At 49.4% G+C, this 27,142-nt stretch overlaps 1 protein-coding gene across 2 annotated transcripts in view; it reads left to right on the top strand.

Moving 5' to 3' along the window:
- Positions 1 to 19,260, top strand: part of ZFAND3 (zinc finger AN1-type containing 3) — a 337,118-nt gene extending 317,858 nt beyond the window's left edge. For both annotated transcript variants that reach the window (XM_039235307.1, XM_039235306.1), the window contains one exon: positions 16,872 to 19,260. In XM_039235307.1, coding sequence (XP_039091238.1) covers positions 16,872 to 17,026 — 155 coding nt within the window. In that variant the 3' untranslated portion in view covers positions 17,027 to 19,260. The remainder of the gene's footprint in view (positions 1 to 16,871) is intronic.
- The last annotated feature ends 7,882 nt before the right edge of the window (positions 19,261 to 27,142 follow it).

Genomic DNA, 27,142 nt, shown 5'->3' with positions numbered 1-27,142 from the left:
GTAATCCAGCCACCTTGTACATCTTCAGCCTGGAGGGAATGTGGCAGGTCTTATTGCCAGGCAGCTTAGACTACCTAGGTGCTTCCTCCATTGAATAAAAGCAGCCTTCTTCTATACCATGTCCTTATTCCTCCTCACTCTTCCCTTCTGAGTGACCTGTCACAAATCATCTTCCTCCCCTGCAAGCCTGCTCTTCAGATACTTGAACACAGGGGCTTTGGCTTTCTGGCACCCCAGTCCTCTAGTAGCAAGTCCATCAACGGGACTAAAGAACTTGGGTGGGGGTAATAGGGATGACGATGGGGTATAGGAATGCCAGAGTGGGCTCAGTGTTTTGTCTCGACAGAATTCCTCATCAGAAGCCCTCACAAAATGTAGGTGTCTTTTTAAACAAAAACGCTACTGATCTCCTTCTGAAACTACTGAAAAATCTTCTCTTTTATGGAGTCTGTGGTTGACCTCTGTTGTACTTCTCAGAACATACTGAAATTAGCTGTCCTTCCTCCCAGACCATAACTGCTGGAGGGCAGGAACCATATTGTGTTCTTCGGCGGTTCTTCTTGTAGTAGAAGTGCAGTGATGCCTAGTGAACATTCGAGTGAATGAATGAACTCTACCATTGCAGTTGTGATCCTCTGGGTGAAGGAGAAAGTAACAGCTTTATTGAGTACCTATTTATACACTGGATGCCTTCTCCTATGTTCCACCACTTGACCCTGTTGAAAGCATTTCTGTGAAATGGTACTACATACTTACAGAAGAGAAAACTCAAGCTTTGAAGTTGAGTAACTCAAATATTAAGGGAGCTCCTGGCACTTGAGCCCACATCTGTTGAGCTCCCAGAATCCCACCAGTGTTCACGTCCCTCTACTGGCCCATGGATGTCCTAAGTAGAGATACCTGCAGCATGAGTTACCTTTATTTTCAGCCATATAGATCTTAGCCCATTTTTTAAGCACTACCCCAATTCAGAAATTCTTTTTATTGAACATCAAATGGTAAAAATGTGTACTGCCTACTATGTGAGAACCACTTGAGACAGTGGTAATGAGTCTTCCCAATATACTATTTCCAGTTTGTACCATGTGCCCCTTGTCACTCAGTCTAGATAAGATGCTTCTGGAAGACAAGGTCCATAGTGTTGCCACCTTTTTGTCTCCCACTGCTCCTGGGTAATATGAGACACAGTGGCACTTAATTCTTATTGATGTGAACGTTCCATTTTCTCCTGAGTGCTAATTCATGTCCTCATTGTCCTTGAATACTTACCCACTCCAGGATACCTTATGCGGTTGACCTCTCTTTGGTGCCCCCGATTTATTGCACATAGCTCAGTTGTATTGATTTTATTTGCAGTTGATTTCTTGCTCTGCTTCTTGTGTCCTTCAGCTGTTTTCCTCTCTGTGCATCTCCAGCTGTCTTGAAAGGCAGGAACTAGTGACTTTTTTCTTTTCCTTTTCCTCCACCCAGCCCCTAGAATAGTGCTCTGTAAACATTGCACAGATGACCAATAAATACTTTTGACTCCTTGAGCCTGATAGCTGCTTTTCCTTGCTGGACTGACAGCCCAACACTGGAGCCTGAATCCTTTATTTATTAGATGAGATTTCTATAGCACCTTTCCTCTGAAGAGATCAATATCAATAAGTTTGTTTCTGCTGGAAAGTGCTTTTACCTAAGTAGACCAAGGCTCTGATAAGATCACATGATAGTCCTTACTCCTCAACTATTGGGCTCTAGAGATGCAGACTCCAAGAAAAGCCTTACCACCTCAGGTTTGGCTGTCTTGCTGCTGGCAGTGAGCCTGAATAAGACTGTGACAAATAGCAACACAGGCTCTATAGCACTGGTTAGCCAGTGTTATAAAAAGAAAACTTGCACTTGGGGGGTAGGGGCATTGCCATCTTTTGGAAGGCAGATATGGGGAAGACTGCTTTAGCACTCCGTACGTTTGCCCACTAACCAGAGCCCCATCACAGTGTTTGTGGATTGTAGGTTCTCAGACAGTGGTTGGCGTCACTAGAACTGTTCAGTCTCTGAAACTCAGTGCCACTAGGGAGGGCATCCCTGGGACAGGACCCACAAAGGGCATGAGACCCAGAGACTCAAAACATAAAAGTGCTAGATAGGGGCGTAAGTGGTCAGAGATGGCACTGTCAAGCTGGTGAGAAGAGCTATCACAGTGCAAATTTGGGTAGTCAAAGCTCATTGTGAAATAAAGAACAGAATTCAGAGGCCAAAGACTGAAAAGGATGAGTCAGCCCTATAATTCATTGGAGAAGTGCCTAAAATAATTGGGTCAGCTGGTTTCTCTATGAAATTGCTCCTTTCTACATATCCTTGTTTGTACAAACATTATTTCCATCCCTATTCAGGCTTAGATGGAAGTGAGCAGGAGATGAAGTCATCTGCCATGTGCTTTCCAGACAAATGACAGTTACACACATAGAAACTACATGGTGTGGATACTCACCAGTGTCCACCAGACTCCGTCTGCCCTTGAGCCTGCAGTCCAGAAAACCCCCTCTGTGGTCAGAGCAGGTGTCAAGGCAACCATAGCTCCTGAGGCACCTTGAGAAACAGAAAAGGAGGGAGAAAGGTGTTAGAAAAAGGAGGAAAACAAAGTAGAAAAGGACTAGAAATGTAAGGAAATGAGAAGAGGGCCGAAATGGAGATGTGGTGGGGTGTAGGAAGTCCACTGGCATTTACTCAAGGTGTGTCGTGAGCTTGGGAGGGTGCCCCTGCATACCTCTTCCTAAGATTTGAAGGATGTTCTCTTTCCCTGGTGTTGCCTGTGGAGTTGAGAGGTAGAGCCACCCGTACTGTCTGCTTTATTCTCAATGTGCAACACGACATATTTGGAAGGAGGGGATGGCAAGAAGTGCCCCTCTTTGCTTTGGATACCTCCTTGTACATGATCACGGCACCTCACCAAGTGTTGTACTTGTTGAAATGTGCAGTGTCATGGTGGATGACTGGGAGACAGATGGCCTGGCCTATGGGGAACTCTGCCCGGTGGCTCTCTTCTGCAGCAGACAGCCAAGACTGCTTCATTTATACTGTTGAATTCTCCAGAACAGTACTCTGGGGCTGCAGAGGGACTAGGGGGAAGTGTACCATGCAGGTGTTAGATGCTCTCCTATGGCCAAAATTTTCTAAGTATAAATCAAGATGTTGCTGTGATGCAGATGGGCTGTTCCTAGACCATAAGGTAGGAGGTGGCAGGCAGTGGATACTGCTGTTGAAGACGTTTCCTGTGGGTAATGGAGGCTTAGTCTTTTGACAGCCCACTCGTGCCTTGGAGAGCAGGCCTCTTCCTCTCTGGATTATACTGTATAGCAGCAGGCCTCTCCACACACTCACAATGCTCTTCTCGAACTATGTCAGCCAGTGGTCCCTAGGAGATGGAAGCTGTGAGTCAGCACATGATGGAGTTTGTGTGTCCTTGTGATTAATACATAGGATGACATGTGCTCTCTAGAGCAGTGCACTGCAGTGTAACAGATTCACCTGGGAAGGGGAAGGTTTCCAGATTTACAAATTAAAACCCCAGGCTGGTGTTAATACTCTTGTATCAATTAAATTGCTCTTCCTTTGAACTGAACTACCTCAGTATTAATTATCCATGGAATCTGGAATAAATGACCAAAGTACTAGGGTAGAGTAGGAAATAAATGTCAGTGAGAACTTGGGTGATTATGTTTCAGTTCTTCATTATCTGTACTCAGCTCATTTGTGATTATGAGTTATAGCCAAGTTTTAATTCCAGGAGAGCATCTTATGCCATCTTGGACATTTCTAGGTTGCCTCTCAGAATGAGCTCAGTGAATATAGGCTCATATTAATAATGGCAATAGAAAAGCATAATTAGGAAAGTAAACTGGATACTGCAAAACAGTGGAATATATCCAAAGCCAGACAGTAATAGTTTTTAGATTGCGCTTACTGTGCTCCTGTTCACCCGGGTAATTGGAAGTAGACTGTGTGGTGGTGTTCCTCTCCAGGAGTGGCAGGGAGGGGCACAGTTACCAGTATTAAACATTCTTTTATTGCTAGAAGTAATTTTCTTCTATTTTTAATGAGTCAGATGTTGACTCAATTATTTATTCATTCTACTTGAATTTCAGAGGAACAGCAGGGATAAAAGTGACAGAGTCCCTGACCGCATGATGCTTTTATTTTTTGGGAGGGGAGATGCAGTAACCAAGGGAACAGATAAATGAGATACTTTGTGGTAGGAGTAAGCAGCTATGATATATAATAGGATGACAAAGAGAAGGGCACTGCCCTGGGTTGGGGGTGCTGCAGGTAGTGGTGGGAGGCTAGCATCTGGGAGGAGGTGAAAGCTAAGCTGAGTCATAAAAGCTAGGAGAGCCTATGTTTGCACGTATAGGAGGATTAGGAGGAACTTAACGGAGGACTGTGGGGGAGAAGGGGGAAATAGTGGAGGAGGGGGAGAGAGGAAAACCATGAGAGACTCTTGAATGCTGAGAACAAACTGAGGACTGATGGGTGTGGGGAGGGGGAAGGGGGGAGATGGGCATGGAGGAGGGCACTTGTGGGGATGAGCACTGGGTGTTATATGGAAACCAACTTGACAATAAACTATTTGTAAAAAAAAAAAAAGAGAGAGAGAAAGAAAAAAAAAAAGCTAGGAGAGCCAGCCATTCAGAGAGCTTGGATGGGGCGGGAATGCCCTCAGTGGAGAAAATGGTGAGGCGACCCTGAGGGACGAATAACCTAGCACATCAGGACCAGAAAGGTGGCCCGTGTGGTTGGAGCACAGTGCATGAGGAGAGGCAGGCAGGACCAGATGGGAGATAGTAGGTCTTTGCAAACACTTAGAATTTTACTCTAGAAGTGAGAAGGCATTGAAGGGTTTTAGGCAAAGGAGTGGCGTGATCTTACATTTTATATTACAATTCTGTCCCTCTGGGAGATGAACATAAACACTTGCGTGTGCATACACTATCAGAAATACAGAAGAACTGGTAGTCGTGGTTGCTTTGCCTCTGGGAAGGGCAGTTGAGAGAATGGGAAGGGAGACTTGTTTTTTGTTGAATATTATTTCTTGCAAATGAATTTCTGTTATATTCATGTATTACCTATTCAAACAGGAACTAATTAACAAATATTAAAAAGTACATCTCCAATCAATTGCCTTGAAAGAAGGAAAGAAAAATCCCACGAACTGCTCTGAGAGAGAAGGCTGGGAGTGGGAGGACAGCCAAGGCAGAAGAGTGCAGCCCGTTGTGGCCTCCAGCTAGCCATGGTGGAGGCTTGGCCTCACCGCATCCCAGCCTTTGCTGGCCTTTACTCTGTTTCATCAGCATGCTGCACTGTGTCTTGCCACAGGACTTTGCATGAGATGATGGAGAGAAGCCCTTGGATAGATTTAGAACATCAGTTAGAGGTAAATCCAACATGACTACTAATAAAGCTGGTGTGAGCAGTAAGGGAATAAGAAACCAAGAAGGAGGCCTGGGTTTGGCTTGAGCAACTGTGTGGATATGGTGTCACTCCCTGAGGCAGGGAAGATTAGGAGATGAGCTAATACAGACCTTCTGTCTTGAACATGTTACACTTGAGGTTCCTGTTAACCAATCTAGTTGGGTGTGTTTGTCAGGTAGTAAGTTGGGTATAAGAGTTTAGAGGAAGAATTTGTGGATAGAAATAAAAATTCCAGAGGCATCAGTATTTAGAATGTTGAAGCTTTGGGTCTGGATGAGATTACTACAAGAGGGAATATACAAAATATAAGAGGACTATATTCTGTGGTGATTTCAGAAGGGAAGCCAGTAAAGAACCCTAAGGAGCTACAGCCAGTGAGGTGGGGAGAAGATGAGGACCATCACAGAATACCACAGAAGCCAAGGGAGGGAATACTATGAGAAAGGGACAAGAGACAGATGCTGCTGAGAAGTTGGATTTGGCCACTTGAGCTCTTGACTGACCTTTATATGACCCCTGAGATTCAGAGAATACAGTCTCTTTGTAACTAACCTCCCATTCATTAACTCAGTTGAAAAATTCTGAGTGAACCACACACTGTTCTAGGCATTAAATTACAGAAGCCTGGTTCCTGCTTTCATGAAATTTGTCAGGAAAACAAGTTAAATGAAAACATTACACAGTGACTCTGTAATTGTGAAACACTATAACCAGTGTTTCAAGGAAAAGTCCAGGATGCCATGAGAGCTATAATGGGGCTCTAAATTAGTCTGAGGGTCTAGGGAGGTCTTCCTGAGGAGAAGCCATTGAAACTGAGGCCTCAGGGGGCGCCTGGGTGGCTCAGTCAGTTAAATGTCTGACTTCAGCTCAGGTCATGATTTCATGGTTCGTGAGTTTGAGCCTGGCGTCAGGCTCTGTGCTGACAGCTTGGAGCCTGGAGCCTGCTTTGGATTCTGTGTCTCCCTCTCACTCTGCCCCTCCCCAGCTCGTGCGCATGTGCACGCATGCGCGCTGTCTCTCTCTCTCTCTCTCTCTCTCAAAAATAAACAAACATTAAAAAAATATTAAAAAAAAAAACTGAGGCCCGAGGAAGCCAGAAGTTGGTAACTTGAGTGTTTCGAGGACATAGAGTACAGGGGGCAGGGGTGAATGGCGTGAGGAGGGACAAAGAGGCAGTTGGATATCAGAGTGAGTTCAGATGGTACAATTGATTGTCATTCTTGGTAAACCATTAAAGGGTTTAAGTAAGAGGGTGATTATCGCAGACAGGTGTGTGTGAGATCACTGCGGCTGCTGGGGCAGGATGGATTTGATGTGGACAACCACCTAGAGAAGGTTGTTGCTAGTGGCCTTAAGCAAGACACACTGGTGGCTTTGACTCGGTGCTGGCGGTAAAAGTGGAAGGAGGAGAATGAATTTGATTTGGGGGAAAGGATCCACAGGACTTGGTAGTTGAATGTGAAGAATGAGGAAGATACCAGGGATGACCCAGATTTGTGTCATGAGCCACTGGCTGTGAGGTGAGCCTGTTCTGTAAGAGTGGGGGATGCTGAAGGAGAAGTAAGTTTGTGAGGAAGTAGCGTGTGTTCCATTTTGAGTACCTTAAATCTAAGATATCCAACTTATCCAGTAGATAATTGGGTAGAGAGGCATAGAACTCCAAAGAGAGAGGTCTGAAGGAGAGAGAGACATTTTAAAGTTGTTGGCCTCAGGGCACCTGGGTGGCTCATTTAATTAAGCGACTGACTTTGGCTCTGGTCATGATCTCACAGTTTGTGGGCTTGAGCCCCGCATTGGGCTCTGTGCTAACAGAGTGGAGCCTGGAGCCTGCTTCAGATTCTGTGTCTCCCTCTCTCTCTGCCCCTCCCTGCTTGTGCTCAGTCTCTGTGCCTCTTTCAAAAACAAACAGTTTTAAAAATTAAAAAAAAAAATTAAAGTGTTGGCCTCTGTGGCTAGAGTTTTAAACCTTAGGGCAAGTGTGAGGTGAGACAAAAAGAGTCCAGCACTGAGGAATTCTCAAAGACAGTATGGAGAGAGAATAAAAACAAAGAAAGCACTATGTGCCCATAGGAGTAGTCACAGAGCCCATGGGAGTAGTCAGCTGTTCAGACACTATCGAGGAGAACTGAAAAGAGCCCATTGGGTTTAACAGTGAGCAAGCTCCATTCATGGCATTTTTTATATACCTGGACTGTAACCGTATTTGTGCCCCCGCCCCCCCCCCCCCCCCCCGCAAGTGGAAGGGAATTGGGTTGTGAGGTCAGCTCCCTCTACCCAGCCAGATAATAAGTCTCTAGGATACTGGAATGGGCGGCCCATTCAGTGGGGATTTAACTGTCTATATCCATGGTCTGGTTTCAAGTCCTCATATGTATGGCTAAGCCATTCTTCTGCTACTGAGTAAGCCTCTTTTCCTGCAGGGGAGGTGTGTTTAAATAAAGTAACTTTAAAAATGGAGAATCAAGCAGCCAGCTTCTTTGCCCTCCCCTTCCCCCCACACATGCTTAGAACAGTGGACCTCAGATAGTGTGGGATTTGTGACTTTAAGGCTTACATTTTGTGAAAATCGAGAAGAGCATGCTTATACTCTGGAGGCCTTCAGAATGACCTTTCTGAGTTAATGTGAAAACAAGAGGCACGTAGAGAGACTTTTCATTCTTAAAAGGAGCACAAAGCAAATGCACGTGACACTGGCACGGTTTGGATAAAAGCATAATTGTTTTCAGAGTGTCTGCAGTCCATTCCTTTCTCTCGTTCCTCCTTTCACTGCCGCTCCCAGCCGGACCGTCTCCGGGAAATAGACACGGGCTCTTTAGTGCACGGTCAGTACGTGACCGAACTTGGAAACACACTTGCTCTGCCTCTGCTTGCGAGAGAGGCTTGCAGAATTCACAAACGTACCTGTGGAGAAGCCCCCACAGGAGCACAGAAGCTGCTCTCTGCTGTCCTTGGAAAGTTTGTGTCCCTTTCATGGAGTCCCTTTCTAGACTGCCCTCCGTAGTCTTCGTATATTTAAATCAAGTTTCTCTAAAATTTGCATATCTTCAACAGAAATCTTTACTGAGCTTGTCACTTACTGTACATCTATAGTCTGTACAAAGAGGTTTGTGGAGAGGGGTAGAGGAGACCGTACCACGTGTTCAGAGGAAGATTTCACATTCGCTCTCCTTTGTCGGTAGCAGTTTCTCAGAGGAGAAGGAAACCAGAGTCTAGACTGAAAGGTAAACGGGAGGAGGAGGAACAGGCAGGGGAAGGGGGCTTCTAGCCTTAAGGTTGAGTTTGTCCATTGTACCCTGTAAGCGGAGGGGGTGACAAAAGCGGGAAGAGCCGTCCTAGCAGCAGCAGCAGCCTGCCTTGAGCCAGGGGTTTCGTGTGCACCAGCTGCCTTAACATCCATCACCCCATTTTTGGGAGGCACAACTGAGGCTTCAAAAGGTTAAATGACTTGCCCGTACCACACACAACTGTTAGGGCAGTGCAGCTGGAACTTGAGTCCAGTATTTTGGCTCCAGAGCACAAGTTTCTCGCTGGGCTTTGGAGAGAGAGAACTTGAGGTTGCCCTGTTTATGGGACTTGCCATTTGTCTCCCTCATCTCCGATGTCATCTTTTACTCTCTCCCATGACCTCACCATATGGATTGGAAGGCCAACAGAGAAAAATGGCGAAAGTATTTCTTTCCTTTCCAAGTGTTGTTCTGGAGAGAGACACCTGGCATTTACAGTCTAAGGCCCCCTGACATTCTGTTACTTGGATGAACTGGCTCTTGCCAGCGTGTCCTTCAGGGGTGCCTAATAGCCCACGGTTCTCTGGCCTGGCAGCTTAGTTGCTCCCATGGGCCCAGGCTGTGCTCTCGGTGGCTTTTGGGTGGGGTGGGTGGTGCCTTTTTTCTTGCCTAAAGTGCAGCTTTGGAGCTAGTTTTCTAGGAGGGTTCTCCATTTGAGACGGTAGTCTTTTAAAGGACAAGGAAATGCTGAAAGAGAAAGCCAAAGAAATCTTGAGCCTGTGGGAGGAGGATAAGGTCACTTAAGAAATGGAAGTTTCCTGCCAGTACCTCACTGTCCTCTGGAGACCCTGAGAGGCTGGTGGGGGCGTGGTGGAGGATGGAGCAGAGGCTGGGAGTGCAGCCACCTGCTAGGGTTTTTCTGGATCCTTAAAACTGCCCCAGGTACCAAGAGGCTAATACTGCCTGCTCTCACTACTGAAATGGAATGATGTTTGAAAGAGCAAGCCATTATTCCTGTGGCAAAAACTGCCTTGAGCCATTTTCTTTTAGTTTTTAAATATATGTTCATCTGTAGATAAAACAGCCCAGCAGAATGTGAGCCTGCAGCCAGTCCCCTTTTCCTTGTGTGCTGAGGTATTACTGGGCAAGCTTGGAGGGTTCTCACAAGTCAGAATTGATGGCACGGTATCCTCCATAGTGCAGGCGCCCTGCCTGACCTCCCACCGCTGGTGGCAAAAATAGGACTAGGTTTCTCCTGGGTGGAGGCAAGAGTGAAGGGGGCAGGACTTGTTTCTGTGAACGCCAGGTCAAGCAAGGTTGCCCGAGATGGGTGATAGGAGGCATTGCTAGGACAAGGAAGACATTCTCCTCAGAGGAGAGAAAAGAGGTCATTAGAGTTTTTGCAAGAAGGGAGCTATCTAGAGAACAATAACGGATACCAAGAATGGTGAATTTTTTGTACTTTTCAAATGACGTGTGTGCGAACTGCGTCGGAAGCTTTGTTATACTGGATCGAGACCCCCTTTTCTCTCACTGCTGCTGTCTCCTCTCCCAGAGCCACCTGCCGAGTGCACACAGCCACCTTAGGAGCTCAGGGCACCAGGCTCCCTGTATCTTTGCCTGCTGTCACACTGCTTTTTGTTCTAACAGTTAGCTTGTACCTAACTGGTATTGTAATTGATTTCGGGGAAAGCAGATGATTGTTTCTGTTTTAGAATTGTCTTGGTATGTTTTAGTGGTTTTTAATAAACTGTTGAGTGGAATGGGCTCTTCCAAACTGCAGGCTCTCCTTCCCTTTGAAAAACAGACTGATGCCCACCTTGGTGATCCACTGTGGCTTTGGTTCCAGCACCCTTGGGCACCTGACCCCTGCCCGTCCACCCATTCTCTCCCCTGGCCCAGCTAAGCACTGCATCGGCCACTCATGAGCCAAGATCCAGTTCTGTTTTCTGGAGTGTAATGCTTTCCCCTCCACCATGCAGAGCCAGAAATGGAGGGGAATGTAAAGTAGACGCACTCCATTCCTGAATCACCTGCAGCCGCTTTTCCCGTACCATGGGTCTGATGAAATAAAATGCGTTAAGATCCTTTAATACGTTTCTGTGCTACAAATTCTGCCTTGGGCATTGGGTCAGTGGATGTGGTGTAATCCCGGATTGCTGCTGGTGGGAGTATAAATGGCTAATGCTTTCCAACAAGCTTTCCTGTAGCCACCTGCTGTTCCCAGCATGTACTTACAAATGAGCTATGAGGTCAGTGTGCTGTCCTGAGCTTTAAGAAACTTTTACCTTGCCGGAAAAAAATGTGATTCTTTTTTCTAACGAGCTTGCTTGGTCATTTCAGACACATGGGTCAGGCACATTTGTCGTTATTCAATAGACACATAGATAGCAAGTGGTGCCTATTGATGAGTTGAGATTTGGAGTGTGTTACCCAGGTTTCTCAGGAAGCTTTGGGAGGTGTCGGGTAGGCTGTGTTTGCTGGAGCCCATGCTCATATGTAGGAACAGTCTCTGATTTTCCACCTAACTGGACGCACACTGCAGCCAGCACAGGTGGGGGGCTGGGGGGCAGGCGCGTGGGGGCAGACGCGTCTGCACAGACAGCATGCACATGTGCACTGCCACCTCAGGCTGCACACCAGTGGATCATTTCACAGGGCCTCGGTCCCTAAGGCTTGTCAGTATTTTTAGTTTCTGCTTGAACCTTTGCTTTGACGATTTGAAATTCAAATGAGCAAACAAGTGTAAAATATTTCTTACAAGTGAGGTAGAAACACCTAAACAGCTAGAACTGAGAGGCCTGCCCTGCTCTGTGGCTTTATTACTAAAACCACCACTGTGGGTGAGCCTGCAAGGTGGGGGGTGGGGGAAGATCCTGCAAGAAGACAAATGTTTAATTAAAGTGTAAAAGTATCCAGGGCTGCCCAGCTTTGCCAACTTTAAATGGTGCTTTTTACTCCCAGATAAAGCGGATAAGCAGCATTTCTGTCTGACAGAGACTGAATAAAAATGTCAAGGGCTGAGACTTTGAATGTGGATTTTGGCATCACTTTCTTTGTCTCCCTTAGGAAATTCCATGGAAAAAGTTCCAACCCCTGCTTAATTCTTAGGGTTTGGAGGGAAGTGCTGGCTGTGGGGGGAGGGGCCCAGGGCCTCAGAGGAGGGTAGGAGCTGTGCTGCCTGCAGAGTGTAAGGTTGGCTCCCACCCTCTGCCCCCCATATCTTCCTCCCCCCATCTCCCCACCCCCAGTACCTTAGCCATTTCCATGGCTTGTGGGTGGGGAAGCATGGAGGGATGGAACTGGTAGGTGAGGCAGTGACCCGGTTCAGCTGCCCTCAGGGCCCTGCCTACCAGCACTGCTGAGACGTAAGGGACACAGGCCCTTTCTCCTCAGGTCTTTGGTGGGGCTTCTTCCCAGTGTTCGCCATCCTTGTGGATTTTTGTAAACAAGTGAGTGAAACAGGAAACAGTGTTACAACTTTCATAGCACTTAGAGCAAGGTGTTGGGTGTCATTTTTGTCTGATGATGGCATTTGTACAAACTGTTCTCTATCCTGTGTGTAGCCTCAAAATATCCCTTGTAGGCAGATGTGAAGTTTAACGGTGGATGAAGGCATCAGAATGAATTGTATGGCTTCCAGATGTTAACTTTAAAAGCTAAAGGGTCAGAAGTTTGGTTCACACCAAATGAGAATTTTCAGACTTTTGCAAGCCTTAGAAGAACGAGCCTTAGTTCCATTTTGTGTCGGGAATGTATTTTCAGGGCCATTGGGTGTTGACCATCTTCAGGTTGATGTGGCATATGGCTCATGGGTGTGCAGGTCCCAGGCCCAAATCAAGAAGGCAGGTCCAGAGGAGTGGTTTCCATGAAAATGCCTATCCTACAAGAATGCCCCCAGCCTTTTCTGTTTAGGGCAAGTGACCTGATGGCTGCCTTTTGTATTTCTCATGCCATGTGAGGGAGAAACCCTTTATGGACAGAGGGTTAGATAGGCCCTAAATTATGTTTTCCTGGCCTTGTGCCATAATCTTGTGTCTCTTAGTTAGGGAAGCTTCTGGTGTCCCCCACCTCTTGCTGTCCGTAGCCACAGGCTTGGGCAGGGCCCTGGGATGAGCCTGGGTAGGTCAGCCCTGTGACCATCTACACAGTCATCCTCTTCCCTCCTGATGCTGCCTGCTTAGTTGAAGAAGGTTTTTTTCAAACTGAGGATATAGCTGCTGGAGACCTTGCAGCTCAGCTCACAGGGAGGGGTGTGGGCTCTGCTGTGGTGGGCTCCTCTCCCTCTGCCTGCGTGCCTGGGTGCCTGCCTGCAGGATGGCCAGCCAGAAGCCTGGGAGGGGCCGTGGAGCAAAGTGCACACAGAGCTGCTGCTTTAGCCTCCCTTTTTAATCAAAGGCTCATCCCAAATTGTTCTTCGGTGCCAGCAAGCCAAGAAACACCCACACAGGTTCGTGAGTGTTTCGTGCAGATGTACTGAAAACACCCCCAGCAGCCTATAGGAGCTCTGCGGCTCCCTACTAGGCCAGTATTTCATGGAAAACCAGTAGTCCGGGGCTCTCAGGTGCAGGGCAGCTGGTCATGTGACATCAAAGGGGCAAAGGCTGAAGTTAAACCACATTTAGTACACAGGTCACATTTTCATAAACGTTTGCTTTGGGTGTTTTCATTCTTTTTTTTTTTTTTTTTAATGTTTTATTTATTTCTAGGAGAGAGAGAGAGAGAGACAGCTTGAGCAGGGGAGGGTCAGAGAGAGAGGGAGTCACAGACTGAAACAGGCTCCAGGCTCTGAGCTGGCAGTCAGCACAGAGCCCGACGCGGGGCCCGAACCCACGAACCGCGAGATCATGACCTAAGCGAAAGTCGGACGCTTAACCGACTAAGCCACCCAGGTGCCCCTGGGTGTTTTCATTCTTTTTTGAGAGTCAGCGTCCTTCTAATCATATTCTCCTACCCTGATCCATCCTCCTCCCTCTAGAGTGCTGTGTGGTATATAGCTCTTACAGGCAAATGTATATTGAAATTATTTTTCAAACTACATGATGCTGAACTGTGGGGTCATAACGAGAGTGTAGGTATGGATGGTATGTATACAAATGAATGAATGAATTCAGTTTTGATATATAACTTTTTTAATATCAGGGGAAAAAAGAATTGTGTAATATTCTGGTGATGATACCAGACCCATATTGCAGCTCAGCTGATCAATTCATTGTCCTCTGTGCTTTCATCCCTTCGGACAATGCCTTGGTTGACCCTCTCTGGAAAGGCCCCAATTGGTTTCTAATGAACGGTGTGGAGGATGGCCTGGCCCAGACAGAGGCTGTAAATCCTCTTGCACTTTTAAACTGTATTCATCATTGAAATTAAGAACAATCATTTTTCCTAGCAGCCTGAACTCATTTCTCCATACCCAGTTCGGTCTAAAGAATTCAATCAGAAAGTAATTGAAAGTTCATGACACTTTTAGTAGTTTCTGGAAACAGATCTGTGGGTACCAAGGAAAGAGGATAGAGATTCATCCTACCCACTGGTCATTCCCACCCACCGCCCCGTTCCCTTCCCTCCCACCCAGAGCAACCCACTCCCAAATACACCAAAATGCATTTAGCCAATTGGCTGCTGTCAGTGGATAATACCTACTCAGCATTTGGGACAAGTTCCAGCATGTAACTTCCTCTTGGTGAGTGACCCTGACAGGAGATGGGATCGACTTAATTTATGCCAGCTAACAACCTCAGTGCAGTAACTTGGGAAGCTCGCCTTCCACAGTTTCCCCAGACTCTTCCCCAGTGAGTTGCAATGCCATATATTCTAATTGTTACCCATGCTGCTCCCAAGTGTATCTGCTTGTTTAGTGGTTTTCACCTTTCAGAAATCAAAGTCAAGTGTCAAGTTGTGTCTGACAGAGGTACACAGAACTCGGAGAGACAAATGAGGTGTTTCTGGCTGTCTGTAGAATCCTCGGGTGTATGGAGAGAGCATCAGGCAACTGTTGTGGTTGTCACTCCCTGTTTCCTTTCCCACACGGAGCCTGGGGCTCTCAGATCCCCAAGGTGGCTGCTCTGTAGCCAGGGGAAGGCAAGCTAAGCAAAGTTGTGAGGGGTGTGTAGTGAGGACAAGGCTGGGAGCCTCTCCCCTCCGCCCCAGTCTGCCTTTGACTAATGAGGTGTTAGGCTGAGCCAGGGCTGAGTTAATTTCAGAGGTAATCCATTTCCCACTACTTTGATTCAGCCAGCACCATTCATCAGAAGAGAAGAGCCCCTGGGACCTTCTACATCATCTCAGTATCTTGAAGGAAGGAAAGGGGCAGTGGGCATCCTCCTGCCCTTAGTTTAGATGCTAAAGTTCCAGAAGTATTTCAGGACGTGGTGGCAGAAAGTGTCTACCCGCACATCATGCCGCCAAACTGCTGGCACCCCACCCAAGCCCCTCTTCCCACCAGGTAGGCTTTGCCTCAAAGGATGACTGTGCTTGTTAGTTGGAGGATGCATATTGAGGCCATCCACACTTAGGCTGGGAAGTCCTTTAGGACAAAGACAACACTATCCAATATCTTCGAGTAATGAACTTATCAGTAAATATAACACATGAGCTCATTAATCTTAACTTTGCTTTTGGACCAAGTGGGAGCTCAGCTTCTCAGGAGACAAAAATTTCATCTCTGTTCTTTTCCTTAAACCCAGTCCCAATTTAGAGTCAAACATATTGCCCTGTTCTCCCTGGGAAGCAGTTAATAATGTGTTTTCTCTCACAGCGGATGGTCCAGTCAGCCTGGTCACTCGGGCTCCTGGGCTGTGTGCACGTGCTCTATGCACAGCAGGGGCTCGTGGCATCAGAACAGGGCTGTGAGGGTCCGTTGAGGAGTGTTCTCTAGGTGAAGTTAACCTTACAGGTTAGACTGTTGAAACTGTTGCCTATCCTGGCCACTCGGCCTTTGCTTCAACTAATGCTATTCTTCTCTGAAAAGAAAAGAAATTGAGGATGTGCGGATGGATGGAGGGGTGGCTGCCCATTTGCTCTAAGCAGTGAGATCTGGGCGTAAAAGAAGTCTCTGGAAAGAAGCGTTGTTTGCGAGGAAAGCCTTGTCCTGGCAGGGCTGTTGTGGGGTGCCTGCCTGTGTGCACAGAGAGAGGAGGTTTAGGAAAGGTTTGCCTGCAGGTCAGTCCCGTGGACCTGGTCTAGGCCCGTGGCCACATACGACTGATGGGATGAGCAGGGGTGAGGGGCCAGCCAGCACTGGCAGGTGGCTTCCCAGCCTGGATCTTTCCCTCACCCTCCCTGAGAGAGAGGGCCAGACAGCAGTTCTAGAAATTGAGCAGAATGGGGAAGAATACATCCTTGGCAGCTCTGTGGTGCCTTTGTCCTCTGAGCCTCCTGCTGACTCCCTGAGGGCTGCCTCTTATTATTTCCTACCAGAGGGCCTTCATCTGTACCATCTCCTTGCTATCTTGGCCTCTCCTCAGTCCTCTGTTCTGCCAGCCTCATAAGTGTCTCCTTGATTTCTCTGCTCCAGGAAGAGGGAGCAGTCCTGCAGCCTCCTACCTACCAGGTGGAGTTAGAAGCCTCTGGCTCCTTTGAGATGGCTGGTGATTAGAGCTCAACGTTTCTGTTCTTTCCCCTATTTATATGTAATACCTTTTCCAGCACTTGAAATAATCCCTTTTCCTTTGAGAGCCTCCACTCACTTGTAGGCTGTGGTTTGATCACACCCAGCGTCCCCCTCCCCCCCAACAAGCCCTCACTGTACAGGATGTAATTTAAGCCATAATCATTTCTGCTCCCTCTCTGCCTCCTAAAAATGGTGGGTGTCCTGTGGTAGATATTACAGTCTGCCCAAGCTGGGAAAGTGCGGAGCTGGCAGCTTTCTGCCCTCCCACATGTTTGGTGGGCAGGGAAGGGCTCCGACCACCCACTCACCCACCTCCACTGGGAACGGGGTGGTGTGTCTCACTGATCAGCCTGAGCAGTCGCCCTTTGGCATTCTGAGGTCCTGGAGGAGGAGCGGTAAGATGTGCAGGCCCCTTCCTCACAGGTGGCCGCTGTGTAAACTCTGGTGGAAGGAGTGCCTGCTGTGGCCACTGTCCACTTGCTGAGATGCCCCTTCATCTTTGGGGCCAGAACAAGAGCCGGGCTTTGGGCATTCGGAGGCTGACCTAACAGTCTGTTTTCTCTGCTTCTCCCACTGTTTTGCAGGTTATGTGTTCTGTATGTTACATCGCCTCCCTGAGCAACATGACTGTACATTTGACCACATGGGCCGCGGCCGAGAGGAAGCCATCATGAAAATGGTGAAACTGGACCGGAAAGTGGGGCGCTCCTGCCAGCGCATCGGGGAGGGGTGCTCCTGAAGGCCAGGCACGGCCGCCACATGACGCTGTTCTTAGTTCACTAATGTTAGCCTTATTTAGGACAAAGTCAGCCAGACACCTTGTACTGGGCACGCGTCAGACTACAGCCAGTCCGTTTCCTTTCTTTAGCCAGCCATCCTGGTACTGTAGTTTAGGGGTTGATGGTGGTTGAAATTGATTTCTGGCTGGTTACTAAGGTGCCTGCTAGCCATTGTATAAAATTAAAACATGAAGAATATTTTTTTTTGAGCATGGCTAGTGGATTTAAAACAACACATACCTGTCACTGCTGGAGTCAAACTTATAAAAAGCCTTAAGTGGAAAGTGTTTCAGACGGAGACTCTGAGTTAATAGGGGAGTAGAAGCTGGTGTTACAGCTCTCATGACGCACATGGCTTTGCCAGAAATTCTGGTTAATGTTCGGCCTTTCACCTCTTCACTTATCCTTAGTCTCAGTAGCCAGGATACCTGATGGCCACGCGTGCCTTGGCCACAGGAGGCTGTTGAGATTGGCCACGTGGCTGGGCTGGGTGGTGGCTTTGCTCTCCCACAGAGCTGGAAATGGGGGTTGGGGGGCAGGTTCTTAGGAAAATTTTTTACCTGACTTGCTATGAAAAAAACTCTCTCATCACAGGAGAAGAGAAACAATAACCTCACTTTGAAAATTAGCTCCATTCAAGACTAGTCCATGTACAAGACCCATCTTTTCTACACAGGACCCACGGTCGTGAGAAGCAGCCGGGGCGCACCTTGACCCCACTCGCTCTGGTTTGCCTTTTGCCAAGTGCAGGGGTCTGGCAGTTGATCAAATAAGGCTAATTACAGCACAGCAGCTGCGGCTGGGATCTACAAACTGGCCTCTGCAGCTAGATTTCTATATTGGGAGTTTTTAAAAAGACATTTCATGGCCAACAGGAATCAGTAGGAGGGCTGGGGAGCACCTGAAGAGCTGCTGCCCTCAGACTCTGCCCCTTCCAGCGGCGCCTGCTCAGCCCTCTGCGGGCCAAGAGGACGGTGCCTCGCCTCGCCCCTCGTGTCTGTGCAGCTGTGTGGCCCAGGGACAGCCTCTACCGCACAGCAGGGTCAGGACGGGCAGACAGCGTGCGTCACAGGGGTGGTGGGTTGATCTCTCTAGAACAGTGGTTCATGGCCCGGCCCAGCTCTGAGAGAGACCTTTGCTCTGGCAGTGGGTGGGAGGGCAGATTTATCAGCCTGGCCCCCTCTGTGCATGTGGACAGAGAGGAGTCAGTAACGTGGTAGCTCAGGCGGGGTGGAGAGGGTGACTCTGGGCCTGTTTGCCTGTGTTAGGGAATCATCACCGATGCGGAGGGGTGGGGGAGAGTAGACAGGATTAAGATCCCCTGTCTTAAGCCTGAACGGTTGAGTGGCTCAGAGACCCTGTCTTGGCCCGGGCTGGTGAGAGTCGGAGGCTCCCACAGAGGCGGCTTGGATCTGCCCACACACAGGCTACTGGAGTAGTCTCACCCAGCAGACTTTCCCTCTTACACCACAATAGGCAGCTCGACTCTGCCTGCAGTTCACGGCCACACACCTGCAACTACAAGTGGTTCAACTACAAGTGGTTCTGACCCGGAATACTGAAATAGGAAATCATGCTCTTCCCAGCCTCTTCCTCCCATCCCACCCCCACCAGAGTGGAACCCGCTGCAAAATCTCCAGCCTTATTCTTGCTTCAGGACCCAGACCGGTGTCTTGCTCTAGGGCAGCCCAGGGCAGAGGGGCCAGGTCTGCCCGCGTTTACCACTGTTGTCAAGCCACGGCCCTCTGGCCAGTACATGGCCATCCTCAGTGAGGCGGCCGCCCAGGCCCCCCGCCAAGCTCTGATCCCGAAGAGGCCACCCACGTGCCCTTCCGGCCCTCCTCAGGCCCCACCGCTGCCGCTTAGAGGCAGGGATGGGAGGTAGGCTCTCTGGGGAGCCTGGTGGCACACAGGGCTCGCAGCCCACGTTCACTTCCTGATGGTAGAGCTGGGGGTGGGGGGAGGGCTTGTTCCCCTGCAGTATCTGTTCTGTGAAGTTTGTTAAATGTAAGGAAAGCTTAAATTCTTGTATCTTTAAAAGAGAAGATCTTATTTAACCCTTTTGTGTTTTAGATTTACTTACACACATAGCCTAGAGCTCAGTTTTAGTTTTAACATTGTGAAAATATTAAAAGAATCTTGTAACTTTATTCTTTTTTCTCCTGCTGAAAAAAATTAAACCAATCGTATGAAAGTTTGGATTTCTCTGTTTCGCCAGTTCTCATAAGTGCTACCTGTATAACCAGAAAAATGGTAAAATGTCTCCCTGGCCGGAGCTAGGAAGAGATGGGGGAGGAGGTGACTCTTGTGTGCAGAATCCCTCTCCATTCTCCGGAGGGTGGGGGGAGGTCACGTGTCCAGCCTAAACAGCCGCTCCCCTTGTTTCTGTTGGTCGGTTGTGCCTTGGGAGACCACTGGGCCAACCCTGGATGAAGGTGTGCCTGCCCAGCCCGGTCTTAGCTGGCAGCAAGCAGGCTACATGTAGGGGAGATCGGAAGAAATGAGCACCAGCCCTGAGGCCCCTTGGTTGTGCGTGGCTTCGGTGTGCCTGGGTCCTGGAGGGCCGGGAGGGGTAGCATCTCAGAGGCTCAGGCCCTACCCACGGGAGGGTCAGAATGGTGTGTGTGCCGTGTGAACTCTGGTGTGGAGGAGGCACTCTGCATCATACAGTGTTTAAAAACGTGGCAGGAGAGTAGCATCCCTCCTTAACCTTACCTTTAGGGTAGAGTGTTTGAGCACACAGTTTTCACAAAGATGATGAGAAATCTGCAGAGGAAATCAGAAGTGCTGGTGGAGGGGAACAGGCAGATGTGGGCAGAGAGCACAGGAGTGTGGCGGCCTTGGAATGCGCCAGATGCACCTCTGTCCCTGGTTGGCACCTCCTGTTGATCTGGGAGGCTTTGTTTCTGCCAGCAGGAGCCCACAGCCAGAAGAGATGGCGTCAGAAAGAAGCCACAGTGAGGAGCAGGAACAGCAGCCCCACCCCCACCCCGCGGGCAGAGTGGGGTGGGAGGTGGTCCTCAAGGCACACTGAGAGAGCCCGCTGGCTCCAAAGAAGGAGCGTGCTGGGAGCTCCCCAGCAGTGACCAGAGCAGTAGCAATACCTGGGAAAATTCTGCAGCGGTCTCAAAAATGTATCTCCTTTGCAGCCATTCTCAAAGCTACCTGAAGGAGGGCTCCAGGGGAAAGGAACAAGCAGAGAAAAATGTGGAGGCCTGGAAACTCAGGAGTGCGCCAGGAAGGGACATCATAGGGGATGCAGCCCGCTGCGGGTGGGGTGAGGCCCGGGAGTCTCATGGTTCTCAGAGGCTCCACACTTGATCCATGCATGCTTCTGTCCCAGGGTTTGGGCATGAATCTGAGCTAGAAAAGTCAGCAAATTAAAATAGACCGTTTATTAATGCCACACAAAAAATATTAAGAGGAACCAGAGACCTTAACATGACTCTGCTGTGATTGTTACAGACAAATAATGATGAGTGTTGCTCTGGCAAAAACTGGTGACGGAACTCTTAGGAGACTGAGTATGTGCATGCGTATGTGCAGAGTGTAATGCGCCTACATTCTCATTGTCCACAGTGGGAAGTTAACAATGTGTAAAACTGGAAAGTCAAGAGATCAATATAAGCATGTTATTTAGAAATGGGACGTACAGGCACCTGGGTGGTTCAGTAGGTTGAGCATCTGACTTTGGCTCAGGTCATGATCTCACATTTCATGAGTTCAAGCTCCATGTGGGACTCTGCTGACAGCGCAGAGCCTGGAGTCTCCTTTTGGATTCTGTGTCTCCTCCTCTCTCCCTGTCCCTCCCCTGATCGATCTCTCTCTCTCTCTCTCTCTCTCTCTCTCTCTCTCAAAAATAAACATTAAAAAAAAATTTTTTTTAAACAATATGGAAGTAAATGCAGAAGAAAAAGCTGAAAGTTTAGTGGTTTTCTATGGGGTGGAGGATGGGAATTCAGCAAGTCTTATATTTTCTACTTCTATGACTATACATGTGTGCAGTGTTTTTTTTGTTTTTTGTTTTTTTTTTTTCTTAATTTTAAAAAATGACAGCTCTCCCAGGGGGTCAGGATGCTGGGTTTTCAGAAACCAACCTGTCTGGCATTCCCCAAAAGTGGATTTCAGGAAGCTCAGGTCCCTGGCGATGCCAAGTGGAATGCTGAGTTCCTGGTCAGAGATGGTTAGAAGATGCAGGTGGCCAGTGCATCACAATATACAACCCTTGACTTATTTTTACCACAGGGCCTTCTCAAAATCAGCACCCCTTGGGCCAACTCACCCCACTTCTTTGAGCACCGTCTGTGTGCTGGGGGTTAATTCTAGTCAGGTAAGCCTGGAGGTCCCAGCTTACATGGATCTCTGGTGTGCTGTCCCAGTGACTCATAACCTGAAACACCGGGCATATTTCTGGAACTTCACGTTTCCCTTGAGCTGCATCCCGTTCTCCAGGTTTACATGTCAACGTGTTTTTGATCAATTACTGGGGGACTTTGAGATGGATAGTAAGCCAGGAGCAAGAGGGTGGGGGAGGCTGGTAGCCTTCGGCAAAGAACATAAAACTGATGGCTCGCCCTCAGGATGTGGCAGAGAGGGTCTGGCTGGGAAGGGCCATGCGGCCGCCGGGCTGGTCTCCTGGGCTTGGGCAATTAAGCTGTTGGCAAGTTAGATGCTCCCCAGACTGTGGTCTCCCGTTTCATGCATGTGGGTAATGGGTTCGTGCATGATCCCTTGTTGGTACTTGGGAGGCCAGGCTGGTCCGGTGGTTCCTAGGGCTCCACCGCTACCCCGCCGTCTCCAGGCAGTCCTGTCCTGTCCACCTGGAGCTGCTGTGGTGAGGAGTGTGGATTTGGTGTGGATTTGGTGGGGGGCCGTGGAAGGTTTGGGAGCAGGCAGGCCACAGGCTCAGATGTCAGAATCAGCTGACCCCCAGGTTAGGGGGGAGGCCCCAGGCCCACCAGGCAGCAGGAGGAGGGCAGCAGAAGGTCCCAGATTAGAAGGGGAGGGATCTGCTCCATGTAACAGTGTCCAAAAGGAAAGGGGATGTCACTAGGACATAGGTCCCAAAGGCAGAAGCTTGTGCACACCTTCTGAGCCCCATCAGGGGCCCTTCTAGCTCAGAGCCTTGGCTGTAGGGACCCTCATTCAATCTCTAGAATGTGCTCGGCACCAGTCTAGGTACTGGTGACCAAAAATAGCGCCTACTTTGGTGGTTGTGGGGACAAAAGAAGGGGATAAATGTATGCTACAAAATGGGGAAGGTGGCTAAGAAGTGCAGAGTCTGTGGGCTTTTTGCCGAGCTGGGGACCACCAAGGATTGGAGCAAGGATTGGAGCCGTGGGGGATGCGCCCCCCTGCCTGTGTGCAAGGGAGGAAGCAGGAAGCCAGGGAGGCTGCTTGATAATCCCGGCAGTGGATGGTGGTGGTACAGAGCTCAGGGGGCGAGAGGTCAGATTCTGAACTTGGGTTGAAAGTAGTGACAACAGGAGATGCCAACAGATGGGCTGTGAGTGAGAGACAGGAGGACTTCATGGTTCTGGTCAGAACTGAGGGCCGGAGGCACCACTAATGAAGGGCTCCGGTGGGAACACGGTGGGGTGGACACCGCAGCCTGAGCTGAGCTGTGGACTAGTTGTCCGGTGGAAATGTGGGGGGGGCGCCCGGTACTCGGCTCTGGGCTCACTGGAGACATCCTCACTAGAGATGAGCATTTGTGAGTCTTCGGCACACAGCCAGTACTTCAGGTCCCAGCCTGGTCACTGAGGGAGGAAAGGAGGTGGCTCGAGGCTGTGCCAGGGTCCTTCTGGTGTTGCAAGGTCCCAGGAGACTGGAAACCGCCAGCAGAAGGAAGAGACCCAGAGAGAGAGAGTGGAGTCCTGATGAATTTCAAAAAGAGTCCATGGGGGTGCGACCAGAGACTGGCCACTGGGGGTAGGGGGGAGCTGGAAAGTCCAGCTAGGGTTTTGCGGCACTAACAGCAGAGAAGGGGGCAGTAGAGGAGTGGGCGTGGAGGCAGGAGAGAAGTACTGTTTATGCTGAGGGAATGATCCATCAGAGCCAGAGAGGTAGGTGTCGTCGGAGGGAGGGGCGAGTCAGGAGTGGTGCCCGGGAGACGTGGTGCGCAGGCCAGCAGGTGGAGGCTGTCTCTGTGCTGTCCACTCGTGCAAGTGGGAAGCGGGGTCATCAGGTGCAGGGAGGTTGGATAAGTAACGAAGGTTTGCTGGAGGCATGGAAGGGAGCCAAGACTTGAAATGTTTGGGGGGCGCCTGGGTGTCTCAGTTGGTTAAATGTCTGACTCTTAATTTCAGCTTGGGTCATGATCTCATGGTTGGTGAGTTTCAGCCCTGCGTCCAGCTCTGTATGGACAGTATCCCACCTGCTTGGGATTCTCCCTCTCCCTCTCTCTACCCCTCTCCTACCTGTGTGCTTGCATTCGTGCTCGCTCTCTCTTGCTCTCTCTCTCTCTCCCTCTCTCTCTCAAAATAAATAAACTTAAAAATATGTTTGGAGCCAGAGGCTGTGGAAAATTCTTCCAGTCATTGGATGTGTAAACTTACAAGCACAAGACTCGATTCTCATTCACGCCTGCTCAAGATGGAAATCTGCTCTCGTTAGGAGCATGCTGGGCCGTATGGCACATACAGTGTAAATCCATGTGCCTGGTGCAGCACAAAGCCTTCAAAGCTTAGTCCTGGAGTCCCCACCTCTTCCTGGTCCCCTACAGCTCACACGTGAAAGAAACCTGATGGTGGTTCCCCCACGTTTGACAAAAGCTCCCAAAATTTATGTCCGTGCCAGTGTGAGTTGTGAAGAGGAAAGAAACTTTTCTTAAAGTATCAGTAATTCAAAGTTTGATCAACCACGCTCGAGGGAAGATTGAGGAATCTTTCTGCTCTTATACGATACAGGAAATTGTTTTCATGCGAAAGGGTGATCCGAGAGCGCACAGCTGAACCCCGCGGAGCCCAAGCATTACAGATGCACGTCACAGCCGCTGAAACCGTTGTGTTGGTTTTCTAGAATTCTTGATGCCTGGATGTGTGTCAGCCTTGAAAACCGGGTGATTTGCTGTGATTTCTAATTCTTCATATTCATCTTTGAGGCTAGTTTTGTAGTCATATTCTTTATACTTTTTCCTAAAGAGGGCCCCATAAAGGCTGGGCGAGAGCTGAAGGCATGAAATGGTAACTTAGTTCCCAGCATGACCCGGGGGACCCCAGAGCCCTTCCCCTGTGTCACAGGCTCAGATGAGGAGCTTGGCTCTGAATATAAGTGAACTGAACAGCTGAGCACCCACTTGGGTCAGCAGACAGACACCTGAAGAGGAAGCAGTGTGCTGGTGCGGGCACCTTGTCATCCCACAGACTGGCACTTTGAGCAGCACTGGATGTGCTGGCTTTGGACACTTGCTTTTATAATGACTAGCATATGGCAGGAACAATACTTCCCGGCTCCAGGCTAGATCTAAAAGGCATAGGATAAGACTTCCGCTGGGCTCTGTCTCACACATGTGCCTTGGGAGCCCAGGGCTGATAAGTGAGTCACATCCTCTGGGACAGTGATGATCCAAAAATAGAAAACAAGTGTTGGCAAGTGTGTGGGGGAAATGGGGACTTCGGTGCATCGCTGGTAGCAGTGCACAAGAATGTGGCCATTGTAGAAGACTATTTGCTGGTTCCTCAAAAAGTTAAACAGAATTACCATATGCCAGCAATTCCACTCCTTAGAATCCACCCAAAAGATTTGGAGGTGGGGACTCTGGCATGTGCACACACATGTTCACGGCAGCCGAAAGGTGGAAACACAGCCCAGGTGTCCACTGGGAGATGAACGGATAAACAAAATGTGGTCTAGCCATGCGATTTGGCCACAAGCAGAAATCAAATACACATGCTACGATGTGGACAAAACACTAAGAAGTACAACAAGCCAGTCACAAAAGATCACGTTACATGATTCCGTTTAGGTAAAGTGTCAGAATGGGCAAATTCATAGAGACTGAAAGCAGATGGGTGGCCACTAGGGGTTGGGGGAGAGGAGAATGGGGACTGACTGCTTAATGCGTGTGGATTTCCTTTTGGGGTGATAAAACTGTTCTGGACTTACAAGTGCTTTTGCACAACATTGCAAATACACTAAATGCTACTGAATTGTTCGTTTAAAATGGTGGGTTTTATGTTATGTGAATCTCATCTCAATTTAAAAAAAAGGCCTGGCCACCCTGAAGCCTGTGTATCAGAAAGACCATGTGGAGAGCCCAGGATGCGAGAAGTATAGGAGCCCAGCTGTCTGAGTCCCCAGGGCGCTCATCAGGTACTTGGGGAGTGACCAAGTCTTCTGATGACTTGGCCCTGCCTTTCTGTCTGACCCAGATGACACCAAGGGGAACGGAGAGGGCTGTCTCCACTGAGCCCTGACCAAATTGCACATTTGTGAGCAAAATAAACGTGGTTTTAGGCCACTGGGTCCCGGGATAATTGGTCTGCAGTAGTGTGATGGGAACAGGCGATGCCAACTGCAGAGAGACCCCAGCCCACCGGGCATTGCGATCGCAAGTGGGGTCAGCCATCCGGGTTCCTGGAGGATCAGAGGTGGCTGTGCCAGGCGGGGACAGTGGAGCACAGTGGACCAGAGGGTTGGTGGGGGGTTAGATCCGGGGTGAGGGCACCCCAGGGTGCCCGAGGTAATCGGGAGCAAGTGTGTGGTGGTGGCCGCCCTGATGGACTCGAGCAGGTGCTGATGAAGCAGTGGATTCTTGCACCTTCACTGAACTCAACAGTGACCGGTCCCCTCTGAGTCCACCTGGTCAGCCCCGGCGACGGGGGAGGCAGCCCTAACCCCAGGAGGCAGGACACGGTTCTTGTCCAGCTGAGCCTCTCCAAGGGCCTCTCTACCAAAGGACCCCCCTCCCTCTGGCCTGTTCCTTCACTAGGGAACGTGGAAGATTTCTCCATCCCAGACCCTCCCCTGGTGGCTCTCAGAAGTCCTTTAGAATCATCTGTGGAGCTTTCACAAAAATTCCCATGCCCCAATCCATCCAAGACTAGGTCAACTAGATTATGTCAGGGGGACACCGCCATAGGTGTTTGTCAAAGCTCCCAAGGCCGTTCCAGAGTGCAGTTAGGTTGTGGCCGCCGTTCGAATGCAGCAGCAGCCCGCCCCATTGCAGGGGGGCACAGAGGATGAATCTATTTGTAACCAGCGAAGCACTAATTCTCAAAGTGGTGTACCCCGCTAACAACCTCTTGCAGTTTGCAGATTAAAAAAGTACTGGTGTGGGCGAGCCTGCCTTTTCGGTGGGTGGAGCTTGTGACTCTTGATCTTGGGGTTGTGAGTTCAAGCCCCATGTTGGCTGTAGAGATTACTTAAAGTCTTTAAAAAAAAAAAAAGGGTACTGGGTGGATTTGTCTTCCCATTTTTTTCCCCTTAAACTCTCGAGCCTGCCGAAGACAAGCAACAGCATGTGACACAGGACATCAGTCTCTGCCCCAAACGGCAGTGTTCTTTTCTTCCACGGGTATCTAGTGGGTTCCACACAGACCAGCCATGAGCACCTCCTCTTCGGGGGGTGTGGGCAGGACCAGGGGCACACCGCTGACCTTGAGCAGCCGTGCGGGGAGACCGCAGCAGGTGAACCGATGGCACCCGTGTTCTAGGCTGTTGGAGTGGCAGACCTTAGCTGGGGTGGGCCCTTGGATGGAAACAGAAGGACACATCTTAATAATGCTGCAGATGCCAACCAGCACTCCCTGGGGAGGTCCCCAGATCCTGTGGGGCAGAGACGACACAGACTCAGGAGGGACTTGGTGGCCCGGCCACTCCTCTGACAGCTGGGCTGACTGGAACTAGGCATTGACTTATCTGTGCCGCACCTGATGACTCCTCGAGGCCACAGGCAGAGCACCCAGGAGCCCCGGCCGACCTCCCCGGCAGCGGATCCCCGCCTGACGTGCATGCAGCTGCAGGATGCAAGACAGGTGCTGGTCCTCCCTGTAAATCTGACCGGGTGGAAGGCCTGGATGCAGAGGAGCCAGGGCATTTTAGAGCCTGTTGTGGTCAGGAAAAGTCCTGCTGGG

This window comes from Hyaena hyaena, unplaced genomic scaffold, assembly GCF_003009895.1.
Source record: "Hyaena hyaena isolate Hyena2069 unplaced genomic scaffold, ASM300989v1 scaffold_96, whole genome shotgun sequence".
Taxonomy (NCBI): Eukaryota; Metazoa; Chordata; class Mammalia; order Carnivora; family Hyaenidae; genus Hyaena; species Hyaena hyaena.
Note: the sequence above shows the minus strand (reverse complement) of the source record. Positions and strands in the feature narration are given on the sequence as shown.